General features: G+C 43.3%; 1 protein-coding gene across 5 annotated transcripts; it reads left to right on the top strand.

Annotated features, from left to right (window-relative positions):
- The first annotated feature begins 994 nt into the window (after positions 1-994).
- copz2 (COPI coat complex subunit zeta 2) lies at positions 995-18,802 on the top strand. Of its 5 annotated transcripts, none has more exons than XR_014570189.1 (11): positions 995-1,057; positions 4,335-4,403; positions 4,529-4,613; positions 6,901-6,992; positions 7,869-7,924; positions 9,419-9,496; positions 10,788-10,839; positions 12,751-12,789; positions 15,162-15,194; positions 15,853-16,620; positions 17,020-18,802. XR_014570189.1 is itself a non-coding variant. In XM_083780740.1 (11 exons), the coding sequence occupies exons 1-9, from the start codon at positions 1,037-1,039 to the stop codon at positions 12,771-12,773; spliced, it is 555 nt and encodes a 184-aa protein (XP_083636866.1). In that variant the 5' UTR covers positions 995-1,036; the 3' UTR covers positions 12,774-12,789; positions 15,162-15,194; positions 15,853-18,802. The 5 variants fall into 5 exon arrangements, 4 of the variants coding, with proteins under 4 accessions (XP_083636866.1, XP_083636864.1, XP_083636865.1 ...); XM_083780740.1 differs by adding an exon at positions 11,133-11,211 and having other exon boundaries at positions 15,853-18,802; XM_083780738.1 differs by having other exon boundaries at positions 15,853-18,802.
- Positions 18,803-19,734: the final 932 nt, after the last annotated feature.

Raw genomic sequence — 19,734 nt, 5'->3', positions numbered from 1 at the left:
GCCCACAAGGCATCCTGCCTGTAGGACAATTGATATGCAAATAGTTACAACACTGTAATGGGATGAAAGGAGAAAGGCTTGCACTATAACTAACCAAGTAGCCTATATATATATGATTCAAATTACACGACAGTAGCTATGGGGTTGTCAAGGCCAGAAAGTAGTTTTTTGCCACTCAGTAGGCATTCCTGCATAACTTCCTGGTTTGATGATGATGTGACACCCTCTATTAGCAAAACAAAAATAGCTATACAAGCTCAAAATGCGCCCACGCATGGGGTGTTTTGAGTTTGTAGATCGGCGATATTTTGCTACGACAGTAATATGCAATGCGGCCTCCTGGAGTGAGAGCGGAAACATAGTGGCCCCGCCCCTCCCTCGTCAAAGTTGCCCACCCCTGTCATGATGTCATAGATGTCTATGATGTCATGATATGTTGTCATGGTGATCATAGACAGGTTCCAGGTGTCCAAAAATTAAATAAGGTTTAAAATACCAAAACTAAATGAATACTAAATACCACAATGAAAAAAGAAAGAAACAATGCAATTCAATAAATAAAACAATAAAACGAAATAAATACATATTAGGCCTATTTAATTGTATTATGTATTAATTGTATTGTATTATTCATGTATTTAATTGCATGTATTTTCATTGCTGTATTTTTTTAATTATTTATTATTAAAGTTTTGGTATACATTATTTAATTATTTTTTCCGACCTATGGACTTTCCACAGACCTCCAGCCCAGCCAATCACAGCGCGCCTCTATCCGTGGCCGCCCGCCCGGGCTATGGGAAGAAAGGATGTGGTCAGAGGAGGAGTGTGTAGTCTCGCGCGAACCTGGTGGTAAAAAAAACAAAAAAAAACACGCAGATCTACAAGTCCACAGCGCGCGGCCGTGGCGGAGCGCTGTGGACTTGTATATCTGCGCGAGCTGCGGCTGACAGCTCAGAGTGTCCACGTCAACACACACGCACGCACGCACGCACGCACACACACACACACACACACACACACACACGGAGGCAGAATGGACAACAGCAGCGCTCTGGTGAGAGAAGAGAAACACTCATTGATTTAATTTAATTTAATTTAAAACACTTTATAACAACATTGATATGAACATTTGGACACTTTGTGAAAGACTACATAAAAACCTCCACTAAAGACTACAGTTAGTCGCACAGTTTGACGTGTGTGTGACTGTGTGTGTGTGTGTGTGTGTGTGTGTGTGTGTGTGTGTGTGTGTGTGTGTGTGTGTGTGTGTGTGTGTGTGTGTGTGTGTGTGACGTGAGAAGCGGTGCCATTTGTTGCATGGAATGATGCTGCAGACACTTTATCTGACTCAGGGCCGTAGGAACCACGGGGGTCCCCGGGGACACGTCCCCGGCGGGCCGCGGAGCGGCCCACTCGGGGCCGCGAACCGTTTTGGGCCGCCGGCCACGGGGAATAAAAAAGCCTCAAATTGGGCAGGCACTTGGACCATGCGGCCGCCGCTGACTCGCTGTCAGTGTTGTGCGAGTGCGTGTGATTCTGCTATAGTGGAGATTTCAATGTATTTCTATGGGGGAACTTGGATAGGATTCAGGAAGTTGTTTATATGTTATGCCCAGTGCTGGTTAAAGCCGTGTATGTCTCGGGCAGGCTCATCAAAAAGGTAAGATTTGCACTAGGCTATTTCTGCTGTGCAGACCCGTTTTTACCCGAAAATAACGACTTTATAACCGCAAATACCCGATTTTTTTCCGCACGGGCGCGAAGCGCCCGTGCGAATCGCCCCACATGCACGGGCGCTTCGCGCCCGTGCATGTGGGCCGGTTCGGATTCGTCCCCCCCATCTGTGAAGTGCCGGATACGGCGCTGATCTGACTGTTAGTTATTGTTATTATTATAGTGATTATTGTCTATTTTAGACGCTGCCTGCCTGTCTGGTTGCTCTCATTTCAACTGACTGTTGTTTTTGGACATTATTAATTCGTTGTAATGTAATTATGAATATAATGTCTGTTGTTTATTTATAGAGCAGTAAAAGTTGTTGTTCGGAGAAGTTTGTTGTTTGTTTGTGGTTGATGTCACTGGATGAGGCTACGTGTAGCTCTATGTAGTGCCACGTCCACCTCTCTCTCTCTCTCTCTGTGTGTGTGTATCTGTCTCTCTCTCTCTCTCTCTCTCTCTCTCTCTCTCTGTGTCTCTCTCTCTGTGTGTGTGTGTATCTGTCTCTCTCCCTCTCTCCCTCTCTGTGTGGCTGTATCTCTCTCTCTCTGTGTCTGTATCTCTCTATCTCTGTCTCTGTCTGTCTGTCAGTCACAGTGAGAAAGCAAGAGACAGAAAGACAGAGAGATAGCTCTTGCTCTCTGATTGGTTGATTGATTGAAGTATATGTATTAACATTTCAAGCACAACTCAATACAAAAACTGTTAACTGTGAACGGACGACCCAATAAAGCATTACACTTGACACAACGCGTCGCGCTGTGACACGTTGTGAGCTTGTAGATCTGCTATTTTCAGCATGCAACTAAGTGTAAAAAGAACCGCGGACCGACCGTCCCGCTATAGGCCTCTGTCTGCCAGTAACAGTTTTCAGAAAAAACGTGTTTCTGTGTCAGTTGGTGCTCAACCTTTTTCACGTCAAGGACCCCCAGAATTATCAGTATCTCTCTCTCACTCACTCTCTCTCTCTCTCTCTCTCTCTCTCTCTCTCTCAGGCACACACACACACACACGCACACACACACACACACACACACACACACACACACACGCACGCACGCTCATCAGATAAAAAGCCTGGAAGAACTGAAAGGTGAGCCTGATCTAACCTGGTTCCCAGGCTTCCCCTCCCCCCCCCCCGGAACCACATCTCACTCCCATTGGCCTATTGAGCTGTCAATCAAACTACGTACGACAAGAGGATGTGTTCATCGACCCATTTAGGTAGTGGCTGTGATAGTCATGACGACGCTGGATGTCTGTAGTCTCCGGCTGAAGTTCTGTGATTCACTCTGACTGTCAGTCAATACTAGTCAGTGCATAACAGAACTTTGACCTGGAACTTAATACACTGCCATGACCTCTGACCTGGAACTAATTACGCTGACATGACCTCTGAGTCTGACCTGGAACTAGTGACTACCATGACCTCTGACCTGGAACTAGTGACTACCAATGACCTCTGGCCTGGAACTAGTGACTACCATGACCTCTGACCTGGAACTAGTGACTACCAATGACCTCTGACCTGGAACTAGTGACTACCATGACCTCTGACCTGGAACTAGTGACTACCAATGACCTCTGACCTGGAACTAGTGACTACCATGACCTCTATGACCTCTGTGAATTATATTAAAAAAAAAAGCAGCAAGCGGAGCCCGCAGCACCACCTTCTCACTCGGGTGGAGTCTGTGGAACCGCACAGGTCCTGGGCCTGGTGAGAGCAGGACTCTGGGCCTGGTGAGTGCAGGACTCTGGTGCAACGCACAGGTCCTGGGCCTGGTGAGAGCAGGAGTGGACCTGGTGAGACGTAGGAGGGGCCCGGACAGGAGTCAACCCACAGAGCCTATAGTCCTTCCACGCGCCAGAAGCGTACCTCCCAGCCCTGGCAGAGTAGTTCCGGAGTAGTTCCAACGGTTGTGTGGCACTGGTTTTGCCCTAGTGAGACTGATTGAGGGTAGCTACTGAGACGTAAGTCGGGACTTGATCACCCCGGCTGGGTCACCCGAGTGAGGGGTATGATGTTCGAGAGACCCGAAACCCCGATGACCTTGGGATACATCACTGAGGATACGTCCCAGGTGATGACCTCAGGATACATCACTGAGGATACGTCCCAGGTGCATCCATGCAATGTATTTTTGTTATAGCTGGGGGACCCCCCTGGAACTCCCTCAAGGACCCCTGAGGTTCCCCGGACCACTGATTTCTATAATCTTCATATCTTTGTGTGTAGGAACCGCCTCTCTCCACAGTGAAACATTATATTAGTTATAGTTAAGTATAGTTGTACCAGACAGTGGCCTTGTGGTTAGTGTCCGCCCTGAGACTGGGAGGTCGGGGGTTTGATCCCCGGCCGGGTCATACCAAATACTGTAAAAATGGGACCCAATGCCTCCCTGCTTGGCACTCAGCATCAAAGGGTTGGATTGGGGGGTCAAATCTACTAATCAAATGATTCCCGAGCGCGGCACGCTCCTTGGCTGCGGCTCACCGGCGCTCCAAGAGATGGGTCAAATGCGGAGAACAAATTTCACTGTGGTAACGTGTGACTAATTGTACTTTGACTTTGACTTTTGACTATTATTTATATTCATGTCATTGTGTTGTAGGAACCGTCTCTCTACACAGTCAAAGCTGTTCTCATCCTGGACAACGATGGGAACCGACTGCTGTCCAAGGTAACGACATGTTTATATTAATTTACATGAAGCATTTAATTAAAGTATTACATCACCACCTGATGGCAATTAGTACTCCGACCCTGACCTCTAGGGGGCGCTGTGTGTGTGTGTGTGTGTTTCAGTACTACGACCCAGACCTCTACCCGTCCATGAAGGAACAGAAGAACTTTGAGAGGAATGTCTTCAACAAGACGCACAAGGCAGACAGTAAGACACGCCCACTTCACTAAGACACGCCCACTCCAATAAAACACAAGGCAGACAGTAAGACACGCCCACTTCACTAAGACACGCCCACTCCAATAAAACACAAGGCGGACAGTAAGACACGCCCACTCCAATCAAACACAAGGCAGACAGTAAGCTCTGCCCACTTCACTGAAACACAAGGCAGACAGTAAGCTCTGCCTACTTAACTGAAACACAAGGCAGACAGTAAGACACGCCCACTTCACTAAGACCTGCCCACTCCAATAAAACACAAGGAGACAGTAAGCTCTGCCCACTTCACTGAAACACAAGGCAGACAGTAAGCTCTGCCTACTTAACTGAAACACAAGGCAGACAGTAAGCTCCGCCCACTTCACTGAAACACAAGGCAGACGGTAAGCTCCGCCCACTTCACTGAAACACAAGGCAGACAGTAAGCTCTGCCCACTCCAATAAAACACAAGGCAGACAGTAAGCTCTGCCCACTCCAATAAAACACAAGGCAGACAGTAATTTCCGCCCACTTCACTAAAACACAAGGCAGACAGTAAGCTCCGCCCACTTAACTGAAACACAAGGCAGGCAGTAAGCTCCGCCCACTTCACTGAAACACAAGGAAGACAGTAATCTCCGCCCACTTCACTGAAACACAAGGCAGACAGTAAGCTCCGCCCACTTCACTGAAACACAAGGCAGAATGTAAGCTCCGCCCACTTCACTGAAACACAAGGCAGACAGTAAGCTCCGCCTACTTAACTGAAACACAAGTCAGACAGTAAGCTCCGGCCACTTCACTAAAACACAAGGCAGACAGTAAGCTCCGCCACTTCACTAAAACTCAAGGCAGACAGTAAGCTCCGCCCACTTCACTAAAACACAAGGCAGACAGTAAGCTCCGCCCACTTCACTAAAACACAAGGCAGACTGTAAGCTCCGCCCCTTCACTAAAACACAAGGCAGACAGTAAGCTCCGCCCACTTCACTAAAACACAAGGCAGAGAGTAAGCTCCGCCCCTTCACTGAAACACAAGGCAGAATGTAAGCTCCGCCCACTTCACTGAAACACAAGGCAGACAGTAAGCTCCGCCTACTTAACTGAAACACAAGTCAGACAGTAAGCTCCGGCCACTTCACTAAAACACAAGGCAGACAGTAAGCTCCGCCCCTTCACTAAAACTCAAGGCAGACAGTAAGCTCCGCCCACTTCACTAAAACACAAGGCAGACAGTAAGCTCCGCCCACTTCACTAAAACACAAGGCAGACTGTAAGCTCCGCCCCTTCACTAAAACACAAGGCAGACAGTAAGCTCCGCCCCTTCACTAAAACACAAGGCAGACAGTAAGCTCCGCCCACTTCACTAAAACACAAGGCAGACAGTAAGCTCCGCCCACTCCAATAAAAACACAAGGAAGACAGTAAGACACGCCCACTTCACTAAGACACGCCCACTCCAATAAAACACAAGGCAGACAGTAAGACCTGCATTGTACTACAGTACAGATCACACTAGCTCAATGTTCCCGACCCGAGGCTAACGCTAGCTAGCTAGCTAGCTGGAGGCTATGCTAGCATAGCCTGGAGGCTATGCTAGCCAGCTAGCTAGCTAGCGTTAGTGTCAGCCAATGACGTCTCATGTTGTAAGATGATCGCACGCACGCACGCACACACACACACACACACACACACACACACACACACACAGAGGAGGAATCCTCCTTTTGTTTAGACACCTCCTGCATTCCTCCTTTTCTCCCTCGCTTGTCTTCCATTTCTCCTGTTTCCTCTCTCTCTCTGTCTCTCTATGTCTCTCTCTCTCTCTTCTCTCCTTACATGGCGTCTTTACATTTCTTCTCTATTCTTCCCTTTCTCACGTTTTCCACTTGTCCTTCCCACCTTCTTCGTGTCTCTCCGTTCACATCCCTCCATCTCTGTGCGGGGGGGGGGGGGGGGGGGAGGCAGGGGTCTGGGGGGGTGGAGGGGTGTGGGGGAGGGGGGGAAGGGGGGGTCACAAAGTAGGACTTTAATTAGTTCCAGTCATGAATAAAACTAAAAGTCACCAGCGTTCAGACTATTCCTTTTGATCACCTCCACTTTGTTGTAACCGTGTGTTTAGTTGACAAATAAGTTGTTTTGTTACTGTGAAGATGATCAAATAAACTAAACTAAAATATATAGATTTAATCCATGTATTTATTTACTTTTGCTCTCTCTCTCTCTCTCTCTCTCTCTCTCTCTCTCTCTATCTGTGTCTCTCTATGTCTCTCTCTCTCTCTCTCTCTCCAGATGAGATAGCGTTTCTAGAAGGGATGACCATAGTGTATAAGAGCAGCATTGACCTGTTCTTCTATGTGGTCGGCAGCCCCCAGGAGAATGAGGTGCACGCACGCACGCACACACGCACACACACTCAGGCACGCACACGCCGGAAGGCATCGTTCAGGATCAATTATTTTCCCGAAGTCTCCTGAACTTGGAACGCAGTATTTTTTGCATTGAACAAATTTGTGTAGAAATCCATGTTGTTACACACCTGCATCTCCACTAGCTAAAGAGTGCTGGGGTTGCGCCCCGAAAATAGCTGATCTACAAGCTCTCAACGTGCGTTGTGAGCTTGTAGGGGGGGGGGGAGGGGTCCCCTGGTAGTTACATTAGCAAATGACTGAAAAATGGTATTTAACTTAGATAGCATTTCATGTAGACATATAAGGCTCCATTTTCGTCACTGCTAAACCCCTTATCCCTAACCTTCTTTGCCTTTTTCTTACTATTTTGTCTTTCAAAATAGTAAAAAGTTTAGGGATAAGGGGTTTAGGGATAAGGGGTTTAGTGGTGACGAAAATGGAGCCCTATACACTCTAGTCTAGTGTATACTGTATACGCATAGTTTAATTTGATAGATATTCCGTCTGATAAATGACTACATTGTAAATTGACACCAATGTCTGTCTGTCTGTCTGTCTGTCTGTCTGTCTGTCTGTCTGTCTGTCTGTCTGTCTGTCTGTCTGTCTGTCTGTCTGTCTGTCTGTCTGTCTGTCTGTCTGTCTGTCTGTCTGTCTGTCTGTCTGTCTGTCTGTCTGTCTGTCTGTCTGTCTGTCTGATGTCTCTCTCTAGTTGATGCTGATGTCTCTCTCTAGTTGATGCTGATGTCTCTCTCTCTCTCTCTCTCTCTCTCTCTCTCTCTCTCTCTCTCTCTCTCTCTCTCTCTCTCTCTCTCTCTCTCTCTCTCTCTCTCTCTCTCTCTCTCTCTCTAGTTGATGCTGATGTCTGTGTTGAACTGCCTGTTTGATTCTCTGAGTCAGATCCTCAGGTGGGTAGAGAGCACACACACACACACACACACACACACACACACACACACACACACACACACACACACACACACACACACACTGTGTGTGTCACACTGCAACACCCTCAGCTTGCTGCCATGGTTGTCGTGGTAACCATGTAGCATGATTACAGGGTGTCGGATTGACAGACAGCTCTTCACATTGTCTCCTACGGCTGGAAGGGGCCGTTGCTATAGTTACACACTGCTGTTATCAGCCAATGACAACGCAAGGTCCATGCTCATTATGTCTAATGAGATAGATTACGTCTGATCTCCATAGAGCAGGGGGTTCCAGGTGGTCCCCATGTGGTCCGGGGACTCCCCAGCGGTCCCCGGACCAAAAAAAAAACAATGGGTTAATCAGCACGCTACAATATGTATCTGTATCTTAATCAGCACGCTACAATATGTATCTGTATCTTAATCAGCACGCTACAATATGTATCTGTATCTTAATCAGCACGCTACAATATGTATCTGTATCTTAATCAGCACGCTACAATATGTATCTGTATCTTAATCAGCACGCTACAATATGTATCTGTATCTTAATCAGCACGCTACAATATGTATCTGTATCTTAATCAGCACGCTACAATATGTATCTGTATCTTAATCAGCACGCTACAATATGTATCTGTATCTTAATCAGCACGCTACAATATGTATCTGTATCTTAATCAGCACGCTACAATATGTATCTGTATCTTAATCAGCACGCTACAATATGTATCTGTATCTTAATCACACGCTACAATATGTATCTGTATCTTAATCAGCACGCTACAATATGTATCTGAAAACATAACTTAACTAGAACTGCACTCTGTCAAGTGCATACTTCCTTGTTGCACACTAGTAGGCCATTTATGGCCTACTAGTGCGCAAGCAGAGCGCGCAAGTACTTTCGACCGCTACAAACTGTCAAATCTCAGTAATGACTACTTGTGCCTGATACGGCAGTGGTGCCAGATTACATACATGTATACATAGGAGCATTACCTTTAATCCTCCCAACACTAAAACATATCGTCATTACGTCACCATCGAAAACCAATTACACTCTGGCATTGGGTCCTTTAATCCACATCTTTTTTACGTCATCATTGAGAGCTAGTTATACATATACTATGTATATGTATATATAATTTGTAAGTTGATTAGCGGTATACTATGGTTACTTTGAGCCGTACGCACCGTCCCAGCCGTCCTGCCAATTTTGATGCGTATGCACCGTCCCAGCAAATTGTGCCTGATACGGGCAAGTGGTGCCAGATTACATCTGTAGAACTATCTCTCAATGATGACGTAATAAAGATGTGGATTAAAGGACCCAATGCCAGAGTGTAATTGGTTTTCGGCCTGGAGGGACGCAACGTTCTGATTGGTTTCAAAAACAGACGGCAGACGGTGAAAACTTCTAAATAAAACGCACCAGGTCTTGAATAATCAATATGTTTGTAATTGTAGGAAGAACGTGGAACGGCGCTCCCTGCTGGACAACATGGACGGGGCATATCTGGTGGTGGATGAGATCATCGATGGAGGGTAAGAATCCACCAATGAGAGACAATGTACTGAATTATGGAGGGATGAATACAGCCAATGAGAGACAATGTACCTGTATACATTGTAAATAAATACATGAATAAATAATATTGTAAATAAATGCATGAATAAATAATATTGTAAATAAATACATGAATAAATAATATTGTAAATAAATAAATGTACCAATTTCTAAAATATTACCAGAACTTTCGTTCAACTTTGACCCCTCTATCACAATTTCTTGGGCGTAGTGATATGGACACAAAAATCAGACCAGTCTGAAGCGAGTGGTGCAACAGCACCTCCTATTGGTACTCACCTGTTGGTGGCGCTATAACAGGCCAATGTGAAAAGGGTACGATATATTCCTCAGCCTAGTAGATTAGTACATTCTGTGAAAGATTTCACGTAAATTGCACGCTGCGTTCATGATTTGAGGCTTTTTGTTCAAAACGGGCCAATCCTGCAAACCTTGAAAGCCAATGTTAGCCAATTAGGATGGAATATGAAATATCGGACAATCCGTCTTGTACACATGACTATAGTTAGTGTGTAACGAATTGTGGGATTTTTGGACAGAATCTGGAGGAGTAATATCATAAAATGTGTTTTTCAAAAGTCGGCCTCCTGGTGGCGCTAAAACAGGTCGTTGTGGAACATTTGGGACAGACGTTCATCGTTGGCATCCAGGGAGTGTGTGTGCAAAATTTGGCATCGACCAGAACTACTTAATATTTCACCAAAACCAGAGCAGAACTCCCACCACGGGACTCAGGCAATCAATTAATACAGTTGCAACCACTATAAATCCATCGCCACCAGGGGGCGCCAAAAGGCTCAGAGCGCCATCATATATCTATTTTCTTTGTTGCCCATGTTAAACACATGTTAAAAGGCGTTAAACACGTTGTTGGCAGTCCCTTTAATGTCCCAAGAAGATAGCTAGCCTAGCCACCCAGTCTGCTGCTCTCTGAGAGAACAGAAACTAGCTAGCCTAGCCACCCAGTCTGCTGCGCTCTGAGAGAACAGAAACTAGCTAGCCTAGCCACCCAGTCTGCTGCGCTCTGAGAGAACAGAAACTAGCTAGCCTAGCCACCCAGTCTGCTGGGTGCCATTGTCGTGGTTGAAAGCACGGCTAGAAAGCTGTTTCAACCAATCAGATTGCGTCCTCAAAACGACCTGTTATAATGATTGATATCGAGAATATCTAATTGGCTCCCCCGATAAGGTGTCTCTCTCTCTGATTGGCTGTTTTTTTTTGGTTTGTTTTGTGGGCGTGGCCATGCAGGGTGATCCTGGAGAGCGATGTGCAGCAGGTGCTACAGAAGGTCAACTATAGGGTAAGAAACCTGTCAATCAACACGGGGCCGACCAATCAAATGAACCGAAGCATCCTTTTGATTGAAACATTCTGTCTGATCATTGGTTCCTACTTCTCACCTGTTTCCTGTTTCCCCTTTGCCTCTCCTCTCCTCTCCTCTCCTCTCCTCTCCTCTCCTCTCCTCTCCTCTCCTCTCCTCTCCTCTCCTCTCCTCTCCTCTCCTCTCCTCTCCTCTCCTCTCCTCTCCTCATTTCCTTTCCATTCCCCTTGTCCCGCCCCCCGGTCCCTCCTCCTGCCTTCCCATTGGTCCAGCTGGTTTCAGAGCAGGCCTATGGCTTCGTCCTGTTTGATTACATCACTGGTGACGGACAGACAGACAGACAGGCAGAGGGTGAGACAGACAGACAGACAGGCAGGCAGAGGGAGAGATACACAGACAGGCAGAGGGTGAGACACACAGACAGGCAGAGGGTGAGACACACAGACAGGCAGAGAGATAGAGACAGACGGGGGGGGGGCTGCATCCTAAACCATGGGGAATTTTCAACCAGTGGCCCACAACGGCCCCATATTGCAGGTATTGCAAAAGAATAAATTTATTTTTTAATTATTTACTATAGTCGCAATAAACCCCTGGAAATTTCATCTGGCCACAAAACATCACGAGATCTACTGAAAGTGTCAAACTGACATTGAGCCTATGACACACAGTGTGGCTTCCCCCCAGTAGGCTACCTTCACATTCAGTAGATCCTGTGATTTATTTGTGGCCAGATGTAATTTCCTGGGGTGTATTAGGGCTATAGTAAATAATCTCCATATTAAATTAATATTTAGCACCATGCTCGAATGCCCCTGTACAAAACAGCTAAAATCCCTAAAACGAAAGAAAGCAGCAAATGGAAAGAAAATAACACTCATCTTTTACTTTCTCTAATAACAACCTAAACATGAACCTTGGTTGAAAAAAACTAAAGTTGTCCTTTAACTTAACTTCAGGTCCTTCAATAAGGACTTAGGAAAAGCTAACCGTGCTGACTAGCAGTTAGGTGGGAAATTGCAGATTTTTGAAAGAAAAACAGAAACAAAACATATTCTCTTGTGTCAAAATGAGGGGGGGAAGATTTACATACAGCCTCAGATAGTCCAAAAACGTAGGCCCCGTGGCAGCCATTTTGAAAACTGGCTGCCATCTTGAAAAATTTATGAATTCTGTGTTGCCTGAGGTTGTAGTAGAGTCACAAGCAATATGTTCTGTGACCATCCTCTGGAAACAACGTTTTGATGATTGATTTGACCTCTGTGGACCCTTTATAACAGATGTAGCCCCCAGGTCCCTCGCAAAAATCCCTGCATTCAAAATGGCACACGGCGCCATAGCCAAAACATTACTTTTGATCCAGACGACCTAGATAGATTGATGGATAGATTGATAGATTTGGGCCAGATTCCATTTGCACTTTTTTTTTTTTCACCAGTTTCCCACCTAACTAATAGGTCTTTACCAGGCTGTGATGTCATGATGTTAGAGACTTACTGTAACTAACTATGATGTCATGATGTTAGAGACTTACTGTAACTAACTATGATGTCATAATGCACAGACAGACAGGCAGGAAGGCAGGCAGGCAGGCAGGCAGGCAGACAGACAGGCAGGCAGGCAGGCAGACAGACAGGCAGGCAGGCAGGCAGACAGACAGACAGACAGACAGACAGGCAGGCAGGCAGGCAGGCAGGCAGACAGACAGACAGACAGACAGACAGACAGACAGACATAATGCATGGATTGAAGGTGTGCAGATTAACCCTCACTAATCCATTAAACATTTTGAACACTGTGTGTGTGTGTGTGTGTGTGTGTGTGTGTGTGTGTGTGTGTGTGTGTGTGTGTGTGTGTGCGTCATTGTAACATCTCTTTTTTTAATTACAGGCGGACGAGAACCCACTATCTGAACAGAGTGTAGCACAGGTGACACACACACACACACACACACACACACACACACACACACACACACACACACACACACACACACACACACACACACACACACACACACACACACACACACACACACACACACTCAAGGGACTGATCGTTATTTATCAAAAGTTGGTATGGTGCAAAAAAAATGGGGGGGGGCAAATTGTGTGTTTCTCTGTGGAGTATGAAGCTGTAGTATTAGTCCATTCTGGGCGGGAGAATCCTTTTGGTGTTTTAAACATTATGTTATACTTTAGCTATAGCTAAAATAGCAGATCTACAAGCTCGTAGTGCGGCATTTTAAAAATCTTGAAATGTGGCGCAAATCTTTGAATATATATTCTTTCAGAGCGAACGCTTTTAACTCAAATCTTTGCTTCTGAGGGGGGGGGGGGGGGGGGGTTCCTGGAACAACATATGTGACCAGATTTGACTGCGAGCCTGCCATCGCGCAAACTCCAGCTCCAGGAGAAAAACTTTATTATTTTTTTTCCAAAATGAGTTAATAGCACAGGCAGACTCTTCACATACTTGTCTGAAATAAGCGTCAGAGCTGAAATCGACATGTAAATATGAAATAAATTCTTAAACATGTAGCTAAGTGTATAATGTTAGAGACCACAGAAGACATGAAATCAATGCTTAAACATGTACCTATAACGTTAGAGACCACAGAAGACATGTAAATATGAAATAAATGCTTTAGGTGTAACGTTAGAGACCACAGAAGACATGTAAATATGAAATAAATGCTTAGACATGCACTGTAGCTAGGTGTAATGTTAGAGACTACAGAAGTGAACCTTTCAAGCCTGTTTTCTCAACTAGCTGTTTTCCGCAAGCCATTACTCTATAAGCCATATCTCCAAAACTGGTGGGTCAAACTGAACAACCAATATGTCAATTTGAAGCTATGATTCCCTGCTTTCATATGACATGAAAAAACGGAAATTAATCCAATGGCAGCCCCTCAGTCAAATTTGGTTACATATTTTCAGATAGGGGTCTGTGGGCAAATACAGATAATTCTTGATATGAAAAACTTTGAGAACCACTGACATAGAAACATGGGTTTTAACCCTGTGAGAACCACTGACATAGCAACATGGGTTTTAACCCTGTGAGAACCACTGACATAGCAACATGGGGTTTAACCCTGTGAGAACCACTGACACAGAAACATGGTTTTTTTCAGAAAACTGTCAGGATTCAGAAGACGTTTGTAGAATCATCCACCGGTCTAAATGGGTTAACAATGGTATACATGTACCGTAGCATGTACAGTAGGCAATGACTAGAAGTACATGATTTGATAGACAAGTGAGCACTATGATGTTGAAATGACTGATCTGGATCGGACATAAATTCATATCATGTATGTTGGTGAAATGGTAAACATGTAAAATGGGTTCAATAATATTAGCATGGATTATTATTAATGAAAAACAACTACTGCTATTTTAAATTGGTCTAGTGGTTCATTTGTATTCAACCAATGGGGATGCAGAAGCAGCAACCAATCAGAACAAATATAGACTATAGTTAAAACGTTTGCCGAGCAATGACCAAAAGTCAACTAACGCATGCATTTAGAACACATTAGTTTGCACTGATATTTAAACCGTAAACCAAATGTATATTATGGCCAAAAGGAAATGTCTACATTCAGTAGGCCTGGTTTGACATAATGCTATTTTTTTAATAGCTAAAGTATAACATAATTATTAAAACACCAAAAAGGGTTCCTGGGAAATTCCCGCCCAAGATGGCTTAACCCATTTTAGACCTGACGTCGAAATTAAAAAAAGCCTTCTCGAAAGAATATATATTCAAAGATATTTTGCCACATTTTCACGATTTTTCAAAAATAGCAGACCACTACAAGGAAGCTTGTATATATTCTCAGTATATATTCTTCCAGTCCTCTGAGGGGGGGTGGTCCCGAAAAAATATTTGGAGGCTGAGGGGGGGGGGGGGGGGGGGGGGGGGTCAATAAAAAATATATACCCCCCTGGTGCATTAATAACGATCAGTCCCTAACACTGGAAATCTCTGTTAACCCCGCAACCCGATTGTGAATAAGCGGTTGAAGATGGCTCTGGATGGATTCGATTGATGGATAACAACCGTACTGCCTCATGTATGGATAACGTGCGTGCGTGTGTATGTGTGCGTGCGCATGTGCGTGTGTGTTTGTGTGTGCATGAACTGTTCTGCCTGCTTGCGTGTTCACTTGCTTTTGTGTCATACGTACTTGCATGGCTGCCTGTGCAATTAATCTGTACTTGCATTGTGTGTGTGTGTGTGTGCGTGTGTGTGTGTGCCTCTCTAACTGATGTTGTGTTTAACCCTAACAGCACATTACTGACAAACTGGCTTTGACTACTAACGTGAGTTCTGCTGTGCACACACACACACACACACACACACACACACACACACACACACACACACACACACACACACACACACACACACACACACACACACACACACACACACACAGCTTTTGTCCCCCATTAAGTGAGGTCCATGCGCCATCTGCTGGCGGAATACGGTATCACATTTCTGCTCCAACCTGGAGGATTGTCTTGGATTCTCAGACTTTTTAAAAAGATTAATTATTATTTATTATTTTTATTTCAAAGTATGATTTTCATTTGACCTGCAGGCGTTCTCAACGTCTTTGGCTGGGTGAGGACCCCCTGGGGACCCCCGAAAATGCTTTGGCCATGTCTCGCGCTACATACGCTTGTAGCTATTTTTGAAAAACCTGTGAAAATGTGGCGCAAATCATTGACTATATATTCTTTCAGAGCAAACGTTTTTAACTAAAATCTTTGATTCTGGGGAGGGGGTCCCTGGAACAACATATTTACATATAACATATAGTTTTTGGGGGGTCCTTGTCATAAAATAGTTTGAGAACCACTGATAGAAACATGTTTTTTTTTTTAATCAGAAAACTGTTTGGATTTAGAAGACATTTGTAGAATCTTTTCTCAGGTCAAAATGGGTAAATTTTTCTCTCTTCTCTTCATTGTGCAGGTTTTTCATTCAGCCAAAGAACAGATTAAATGGTCCATCCTCAAATGATCCTGAACCAACCCCCCGTCCCCCCCCCGTCCCCCCCGGAACCCTTCTCCAATATAATGGACCGGTCCGGATCACAGGTCTATTGACTATATGCAGATGGCGACCTTCTTGAGATCAGAGTTTTGAGCCGCTCGCTCTCACCACAGCAACGTCCTGCTGCCTCCTGCATCATCCGGAACAGGTGGTACGCTGCGTACGCAGGGCCGTTGAGTGATTTCTAACGAGCGCTTCCAATCTCCCAACATTTAAATAATCACCTGCAAGGACAGAAAGTAACTCATTTTAATGAAACAAACACGTTTGCAGTTAGAAAGAGGATAATTCAAGCTTTCTGTACAGCTACAATGTTGGTGAGTTTGACGTCGTTTAATACAATCAGATTATAGGACTTTTCTGTTTGGATGAATGGGCTGTCAATCAGATAGGACTCTTCTGATTGGATGAATGGGCTGTCAGTGGGAGGTTACACCTATAGTTAGCTCCTTGCTGGCAAGATGGCCGCCGTCTGCATGAGGTCAAATGTCTCTCAGGGTCACCGTCCTGTAAATATCCTTTTCATCTAGACGGTGGTTTTCAACCTTTTTCACATCAAGGCCCGTTATTTATTCTGCATTTGAGTCACGGAGCCACCATTTGATATATTTGACATTTAGCCTCTCAGACCCAAAACTAAAGAATATTTTGTTGTCGTCGATATGATTTAGTCCACAGTTCCATGTTGTATTGATGTTGGTACCATTAGGAGAGATAACATTGATGTTGGTACCATTAGGAGAGATAACATGATGTTGGTACCATTAGGAGAGATAACATGGTGTTGGTACCATTAGGAGAGATAACATTGATGTTGGTACCATTAGGAGAGATAACATGATGTTGGTACCATTAGGAGAGATAACATGGTGTTGGTACCATTAGGAGAGATAACATGATGTTGGTACCATTAGGAGAGATAACATGATGTTGGTACCATTAGGAGAGATAACATGATGTTGATACCATTAGGAGAGACAACATGATGTTGGTACCATTAGGAGAGTTAACATGATGTTGGTACCATTAGGAGATAACATGATGTTGGTACCATTAGGAGAGATAGCATGATGTTGGTACCATTAGGAGAGATAACATGATGTTGGTACCATTAGGAGAGATAACATGAAATGTGTGACATGTGTATGTAGTGAAAATGTGGTTTTTTTAATCATTTTTAAGGGATATAAGTTATTATTAAGGATAATAAATTAGTGATCACAGTAGGTGATGATTTTATTTGACCTTATGTGAACAGACAGACAGGCTGGCGGGTGGGCGGGCGGACATTTATAGATGAAGTTTAGTGATTTAGTTTAGTAATTAAACCCCACTTCCTTGTTTTGAAGGAATATTTCACGGCAAAACGGTTGCCGTTGGTCAGTTAAAAGAGTAGGAAGAGACTAATCAAAACGATGTGTCAGGAAAACGTTACGCGTGTTCTGAACTTTACCGAAGTTACATTTAGAATGGAAATAAAGTTACTACTGTTAATAACCTGGGTCATTTAAATGATTAAAGGTATATTCAGTGATTTCACTTAATTCAAATATCACTTCTTTTTTTGTTTTGTTTTGATAATCCTCCCTACTATAGAGTGTGCTGACCATATAAGGAGTTCCTCCCTGTCCCCAGTTAACCCCTGCTGGGGTCTAAATACCTTAGGTTTCGTTTTTGGCTAGGTGGCCCAGCCTTCATCCAATCAGGATAGAGAGGGGCCTTGTGTGTGTGTGCGTGCTGTTGGCCTGTTGAGAATCACTGCTAAAGCCGTACAAATCTTCTCCCATGGGGGTCCCTGGCATATACTTTCAAATGGGGGTCCGTGGGCTAATTAGTGTCAATTTAGGGACCTTGACGTGAAAAAGCCTGGGAACCACTGATCTATAGGCCTATAAGTGGTTAATGACACGATAATTGTACGTTAATGACATGGATGAATAATTAGTTACTTAATTAATTAACTGCCAATTGATTAATGTTTTAAATGCACTACGAGAGCAAAGAGAGGGAGCCATACATTGTATCATTATTTTACCATACATTGTATATCGTTACATTTTGTATCGTATATTTTGTTACACTTTAGCAGGTTTCTGGTACTATTTAATTTATTTGAATTCATGTTCAGTCTCGTTTTGATTTATTTAATCTCCAGAAGACATCTTATAATCATATTATGAATATTAATATACTTATATTAATGAATGATCGTAGTATTAGACGCATAATATAGTTTTAATATAATTGTTTTATAATATAAAACAAGGTGAAAGTTACACAAAAGTGTCTGAGTGAGACCACAGTAAACACCTATACATGTTTAGTACATGTTTAGTACATGTTTACCAGTGGTGGAAAAAGTACTCAATTGTTTTACTTCAGTAAAAGTACCAATACTGACATTTAGAACTACTTCATTACAAGTAAAAGTACGGAATTGAAAATGTACTTAAAAAGATACTTAAAGTACTAAAAGTAAAAGTACTCATATTGCAGAATGTCCCATTTCACAAGTTCAAAATGTGTACAAAGTTATTGAAAATAGCCGATCTACAAGCTCACAATGCGTTGCGTTGCGACACATTGTGAGTTTGTAGATCGGCTATTTTCAAATGGCCAAAATGTATAGGGTTGAAGTGGTTAATGTATGTTTTCAGTCAAAGAATAACAATATATTTTATTAATAGAACGCCAACACATGTTTTTGTTAATATATTGAAATTAATTGGAAATCCAAAGAGAAGACTGAAATGTTTTATGTTGTTTTTTTTGCAAAGAGATAGAAAACAGAAAGCAATTTTGGCATTTTGTTGACTTTTACTTTCCTTATTTCTGTATGTTGTTACTGATAAATAAAATTGTAGCCTTTTTTCAATGACTTCACTTTTCTGGATTCTAGATTGAATTTGCTAGTTTGTTTTTGTATTAAAGGACACCTTTAGTTTTTCAACCAAGGGTCATGTTTTAGGTTATTAGAGAAAGTAAAAGATAGTGTTAATCTTTTTTCATTTGCTGCCTTTCGTTTTAGGGCTTTTAGCTGTTTTTCACAGGGGGGGGGGGGGGGGGGGGGGGGGGGGGCGGGGGCATTCTAGCATGGGGCTAAATATGTATCTTTGCGAAATGTTATAGCGATTTATTTTGTTATCATTTACTATAGTCCTACACTGAAATATGGACATTGGTTGCACATTAATGGTTGGCTTTGGCAGCACTAGCGCCAATTGTCTAGGTTAAACACATCTATATGAACTTACCCTAATGCAATTGAACAGTGTTACTTACATGTTTCAATCACGTTGGGTCAACATGATTCAGTTAACGTCATTCAATTTACTAGTACATGTTTTAATCAAGTTGGGGCAACATGATTCAGTCATATTCATTATTCTAGCTACATGATGTGATCATATTAGTCCAACACAATTTGATCCATGCAAATTATTTTTAATGCAGGGAACAGTGCATTCATGCATTACATAACATACAAATATGTGTTTTAACATAAATCACAACAACATGTATATGCAACAATAAAACACATGTATGTAACAATTTTTTTTTAAACACTAATAACTTAAAACCTGGAAAAATAATACTGTACAAGCAGTACAGTATCCCTCTCATCTTGTTCTGATGCATGTATGTGATTATATCACATGACATCTGTTCTTGGTGTAGCAGGGTAGGTCCATCACTGCTGATGTATGACAATTATATAAAAATAATGTAAAACAAATATATAGAATAGCAGTTTTGAAACAATTTTGCAATAGCAGATATACAGCTTGTATATCTTGTACA

Source organism: Protomyctophum parallelum (genome assembly GCF_964188405.1).
Source record: "Protomyctophum parallelum genome assembly, chromosome: 13".
Lineage (NCBI taxonomy): Eukaryota > Metazoa > Chordata > Actinopteri > Myctophiformes > Myctophidae > Protomyctophum > Protomyctophum parallelum.
The sequence above is the reverse complement of the archived record's forward strand: the minus strand, read 5'-3'. Positions and strand labels throughout refer to the sequence as shown.

Coding starts and splice junctions, on each gene's coding strand:
- copz2 (XM_083780738.1), top strand. CDS start 1,037: ATGGACAACAGCAGCGCTCTG. Junction 4,404..4,528: donor GGAACCGACTGCTGTCCAAG/GTAACGACATGT, acceptor TGTGTGTTTCAG/TACTACGACCCAGACCTCTA. Junction 12,790..15,161: donor CTGAACAGAGTGTAGCACAG/GTGACACACACA, acceptor TAACCCTAACAG/CACATTACTGACAAACTGGC.